At 44.6% G+C, this 6000-nt stretch overlaps 1 protein-coding gene across 1 annotated transcript in view; it reads left to right on the top strand.

The window, feature by feature from the left end:
* The first annotated feature begins 231 nt into the window (after positions 1–231).
* The window catches only part of NELL2 (neural EGFL like 2), a 148122-nt gene continuing 142353 nt past the window's right edge, over positions 232–6000 (top strand). Inside the window, exons 1-2 of the mRNA XM_035544105.2 lie at positions 232–479; positions 571–699. Of these exons, the coding sequence (XP_035399998.1) occupies positions 425–479; positions 571–699 (184 nt within the window). The 5' untranslated portion in view covers positions 232–424. The remainder of the gene's footprint in view (positions 480–570; positions 700–6000) is intronic.

The raw sequence follows: 6000 nt of genomic DNA, 5'->3' as shown, positions 1-6000 counted from the left end.
TCCCGCTGGACGGCGGGGAGCGGAGCGGTGCTCCCGGGCGGGGAGGGGGGGGGGTCGCCGGGAGGAGGCTGCTGCAGGAGCAGCGGGGGCATCCTCAGCCGGGAGGGAAGGGGGGGCTGCGGGGCACGGCCGGAGGTTGCCCCCCCCGGCCCGGTGGTCGTAAGCCCACCGGAGGAGAGGGGAGGAGAAGGGGGGGGGGCTGCGCTGCCCGGCCGGCCCGGCCCCCCCGCCACCGCCTTTGTGTGCTCCGGCCGGCCGCCGTGATGCGCGCTGCGGGGCGGCGGGGGGTCCGCTCCTCCCGGTGAGAGGCGGGGAGGCAGCCAGCCTCTGCCCCACTCCCCGGAGCCTTTTTTATTATTATTATTCTTTTTTTTTCCTTTTTGGAAAGGGAGGGTGGGCTATGGACTGAGCGCTGCTCTGTGCCATGGAGTCCGGCAGCGGCTTCGGCACGCTCTGCCTTCTGCTCTGCCTGGGGCCAGGTAAGGTGCGGGCATCCGGGGCGCCGGGGGGGGGGGGGCACGGGGGGATGCGGAAAGTTGCGGCGGGGTTAACGGCACTTCTGTGGGGCAGTTGCAGGCTTTGGCGTGGACCCCTCGCTGCAGATCGACGTGCTGGCCGAGCTGCGGCTGCCGGGCTCGGCGGCGGGCGTGCGGCAGGTGCCGGGGCTGCATAACGGGAGCAAAGCCTTCCTCTTCCCAGGTACGGCCCCGAGCGGCTCCCCCAGCACCCCCTCCTCTTCCTCCTTCCCCCACATCCCGCTTTTCCTCCCTTCGATCCCCCCCCCCCCCTTTTTTTTTTTTTAATCCTTCGTCTGGTAGACGCTTAATTAAAGTACAGCAGGACCGGGGATAGCAGATGGCTGCTTGTGCGAGCCGTGGGGTGCGGTGATGAATAACGGCACCACCCACTCCCCGGCTCTACTTGGGAACCGCCGAACATGTCCCCGGTCCTGCCAAGGAAACGCTCGCTCAAAGTTTCCCGTGAATCCGGCAGAATGCTGCAGCCGGAGTGCCCCAGAGGAGCGAGGCAGATGGCGAAAAATACTGCTTTCTACTGGGGAAAGTGGCCTTTGTGAGCTCCGGTGCCATGCCCGCTGCGAGAAACAAAGGCTGAGTTTAGGTTTTTCAGAGTGCCTGTGATATTTTTCTAATCAAAGTTTAAAAAAAAAAAAGTCTTGTTCCACTTATCAAAAAAACAGATACATTTATTTGAAAATACCTAGACTTCCTAATATTGTGAGTCACACAGATCCATAAAATAATTCTCAAGGGACAGCTGAATTTGTTGGCACAGGTTACATCGCCTACACTTGCTCATCTTCAGAGTGTTTTTTGAGTTATGCTTTAATAATGTACCGATACCTTAAATGAAGTTGGAGTCCTGAATGTTTCCAGGAAAAATCTCATCTTCATCTGAAAAAAAAAAAAAAGCCTAAAAATAGCCTTTAAAAGCACATGGAAGATGATGAAATGCTCTTTAGAAACCTGACTAGAGAAGAGCAAGGGAATATAGCTCAACATCTGGTGGAGCAAGAGGAAATCTCTGCAGCAGCCTGTAGTTTTCAGGTAGAGGGACTTGGTGGTTGAAACTCCTGGCATGACAAGAAGCCGCTCTGGTCTGAAAGAATTCCTGGTGCAACAGGCAGGAGGCTGATTCCCATGCAGAGGAGTTATAATTTAAGGGAGATGAGGTCTGGAAAGGGAACTTCTTTTTCATGGTTGCTTTAATGAGATAATTTATTAGAAGCTAATAGTTGCCAGGGGCTTTTTTTGAGGTGATCTCTATAGCGGTGTCCTTCCCTGGTACAGCCAGCGTGTGTCACTATGGACGCTAATGTGGAGACGTGCGCGTATGCGCTCAGAAGCACTGACACATGCTGCTTTTATTAAATGTCACGGGTGGGCTTGCAGCTTCAGAACAGCCCTCTGTGAGAGGGTGATTGTGGGGAACGGCAACACGTTTGTATGGCTGCATGATTCCTAGTAAAATAGCTGGATTCTTAAGGTGCTTAAGGTACGGTGGTGCTCAGAGATGAGGCCCCTCTGTGTTACAATGCAGGGTGATGGTGAGGAGTGAAACCTCCCTATGACTTCAGTCTTAATAGCATTAGAGGCTTGTAAGAGTAACTGTATTTATTGTGTGTTTCCCCAAGTGTTGGGACAAAAAAATTGCTGGGTCACTAAAGAGTCTTTTTCAAGTTATTCCCTCTTTCTCGGTAGCTGTGAATATGCAGTTCCCAAGTAGGCTGCTAATTTAGTTGTAACAAAAGCAGAGAAAAGTTTTTAATTTTTCACACCAACCTTGTATTTTGTTTAAAGGAATCGGGAATAAAATAGGCAGGAACATGTGGGTCTACATAGTGGCTACCTCGGCATCCTTCAGTGCCCTGAAGGATTGAATATACTTTTCCTGTTACTACACAAAACTCCTGATTTTCTTACAGGAAATGGAGTCCTTTGTGGCAGTGTCATTTTCTAACTTGCTTTTAGAAATACAGACACTGCCCTACTCAATCAGCCACTGGTCCATGTAGTCATTTTTGTTCTGCTCTTAGCGCTAACACCATGGGAGATTGCTGCAGGGTATGCCTCTTAATGTATGTATTTGCAGTGTGTGAATTTGATATACGTATTCTTACTGGCTTCAGATTTGGTTTTTGCCTGTGTTTTTCCTTGCTTATACAAAACCTGTAGTCCTAAGCCCAAATAATTTTGGAGAAAGGAAACACATGACTTTAAATCTATGAACTTACTCTCAAAGCTCTAACTTCTGTTCCTTTTCCCTTTGGTTTCTTCAGAAGATGAATAGTCTATTGCATGACATACATTTGTCATTTTAGTGTGTTGCCTTTTTGATAGACTGGTGTAAAGTGCCTTCTTTATATATGTTTAAAACATATAAAAAGCCCAAACACTGTTCTTTATTTTAGAAAGAAATTATGAAAGTGGCAGGTTGAACTGAACAGGCATATAGGGATTATATGGTGGGGAAATTGTACATGTAGCTGAAGCAGAATGGTCTCTCTTCTCCTGTCTATAGGCGAAAAGACAGTGACTGCTTTATTGAATGTAGCATCGATTTGCAATGCAAGGGGGTTTTATCATCTAATTGGCTATCCTGATAAATTCTCCATTCTATCGAGATTTTTAAAGGAATTTATATCTCTAGATCATATAACACAGTATACAGCTGCCATGTATTCTGTTTTATTCTGTTACCATCCATTCAAGAGCATTTAGATTCCTCCTTAACAGTTACTGATTTAGAAATAATTCAAACCATTTGCAATTTGTGTTCACTTGGACTTCCCTTTCATGTATCAGTCTGATCTGCTGCTATACGCACCCTATAGAAAGTGTAAGACTTGTGAAACAGAACTCTTCCCACTGGCTTCATCAGGATTAAATGCATAGTCATGATTTTTAAACCTCTTTAGGTTCCTGATGTTGCTTGGTTGTAGTGGTTTGGTAGCACCTGAATGCCAATGCAATCTGTCCCTGTATAGCTGCAGGGACTTATTTTTCTGTAGGAAAGTGATTTACAAAGTAGTTGTAAAATGTTCCAGTGTAGCTCGTGGGAAGATGGAATTATGAATAGAAAACAGGAGGAAGTCTTCAAAAAAAAAAAAGTTAGTGTTGCTATATATGAACATCTGCCAGCACTTCTAGCCAACAGCAGATATTATGGTGTCAAAATATGTTGAGAGGAAAATTATTTCTTTTCTGGTCAGAGCACAGAAGTCAGAGATCTACACCACAAACTTCTCTGTTGGTGTCTGTTTATGTATTACAGTGAAGTTTTCAATACCTTAGTTTTCCCTTTGCAAAATGGGGATGACATTTAAGGTAAAGCCCAAAGCAAATGAGTGGATTGAAGTATAATTAATGTGTTTGAAGAAGGCTTTGAATTCCTTTTGGAGAAATCCTAATGGTCATTTTTATAATTTTCTTTGTAAATGACATCAATACAATTTGAGGTGATAAGTGGGGATTGAGGTAAATGTTGCCATTTTCCTATGCAAATATGAAAATCATATGGCTGCAAGAGCACTTGAGTATGTGAACACTTGATGAGGCAGACAGAGGTATCACCAACAGAGGCTGGATAGTGTTGAGACTTTTGGATATGTCAGACACGTCTGACCTCAGTAGCTTTCCTGAGTGTAGGCTTCACTTCAAGCACATGTAAGGCCCAATGAAGCCAGCATTTCAACTAGCAATAGAAAACGTTTTTGGATGTGAAAATCTAAAGGCTGCCAGAGTAACTTTGTCTCCTGGCAGTCCTCTAAGCAGAGACTTTGCCACCTTCCCACCTCCCTTAGGCTCTGTATTGTTGTTATATTTTATATAATATTTTGATAGTGTTTCTGGGTCCCACCTGAACTGTTGTAATTCAGTGTTACACATCAGACTATCATTGTCCAATGCACTAATGGAGACATTTTTCAGCCACCTCCAGCAGTAGTGGAGAGTGGTGGAAGGTACATAGTAAATCAAGTGAAAAGAGGCACAAAAAATGAAAATGAGAGCAAAGTGATGTGTAAGGAAAGTATATAACCATCAAAAGGTGTATGTGTTTCTCAAAGAGGAGAATAAAGGGTGGTCAGAACACTGCAGTTGGGTGGTTACAGACAGGAACGTTTATTTAAGGAAAACATAAAAAGGGCATGACTGTCAAAAATATGGCAGCTTGTATATCTGAATACATAACTTGGAACTCCCTTGGAATGAGTTTTTTTCTTTACTGGTTAGGATATGTAACTTATAATATGTTTATAAGCAATATTCAGCTATTCTTGATGAGGAGGAACAGTTCTTGAGGCAGTGTATTGTAGGTTATGGGGGGGCGTTGGGGGGGGGTGGGGAGGAATACGCTTTAAAACACCAAAGAAATGACTTTAATGTCTGTGTGATGCAATGAAAAGGACTTAGTGCTACTGTTTTTTGAACTGGGTCTTGCTGGCACAGAATGTGTGTGGGGAGGAGGGGGAGAACAACCCTAAAATGCATCTCTTGCTGTAAATAATTCATTGCTTATTGCTGTGTGATTGGATCATTAGCCCATTATTTAAAAATGCAAGCAAAACAATATAAAATATAACTACATACACACATCTCATCTATCTGGAAAGTACTATATTCTTTGGGCTGTGATATCTCTGAATGTTACTAAATAAAGGAGCTAAAAATAAAGCTTTAAAACTAGCTGTGAGTAAACTTTCTCTTGTTACAGAAATAAGGTTTGGGTTAGCTTCACTTCACACATGCTTTTTTCCTTGCCACCTGCCACTGGAACCATGGACAGATGCTCTCTTCTAGTTCCAGCTGAGCCTGCTGAAAATATTACTGTTTCCAGCTGCTTGTCACTGTCCAGGAGCTAGAGGTTACTGTCCCCACAACTTTTCCAATGCAAGAGATCATATGAGCATCCCATAATCTGCTGATGGCAAAGTTAGCCAGTTTCAGGAGCTAACCGGGCTGACTGCAGTAACATGGATTAGAGATTCCTGTTTAAAAATAAATAAATAAAACCTTTCTCCAGCTGTCCTAGAGACCCAAATCTGCTCTAAGAGGAGCAGGAACGGAGCTGGGGGAGGGAATGCTAATGTTGCCAACTGGCAGGGCTGACTGCAGAGCGAATACCTGTCTGCAGCTTTTTTGTCTTGGAGAAATCTGGTTTCTCTTTCAGTTGTCAAATCCTTAAAGTGTGGGACCTTCCAGCATGAAAATCATTTCTAGGTAACTAAAATTCCCAGAATCTTTCAAAGAGACAAAGAAAGCCTCTTCTCCCTTAGTTTGGAGGGACTGAAATAATTCATTTTTGTTTTAGCAAGTACTGGACTTCCTTTCAATGATAGAAATGTCTAGTGTAAACAAGTATTCTAGGGCAACTTGGTAGCTGCAGATCCGTCTGGATTTTGGCATAGCTAGAACAACTGGGTGAGCTTTCCCACCGCTGTCCTCTTTCTCCTTCCACCTTTTGCATGTGACTGAGACACCT

Source organism: Cygnus atratus, chromosome 1, assembly GCF_013377495.2.
Source record: "Cygnus atratus isolate AKBS03 ecotype Queensland, Australia chromosome 1, CAtr_DNAZoo_HiC_assembly, whole genome shotgun sequence".
NCBI classification, from domain to species: Eukaryota; Metazoa; Chordata; class Aves; order Anseriformes; family Anatidae; genus Cygnus; species Cygnus atratus.
Note: the sequence above shows the minus strand (reverse complement) of the source record. Positions and strands in the feature narration are given on the sequence as shown.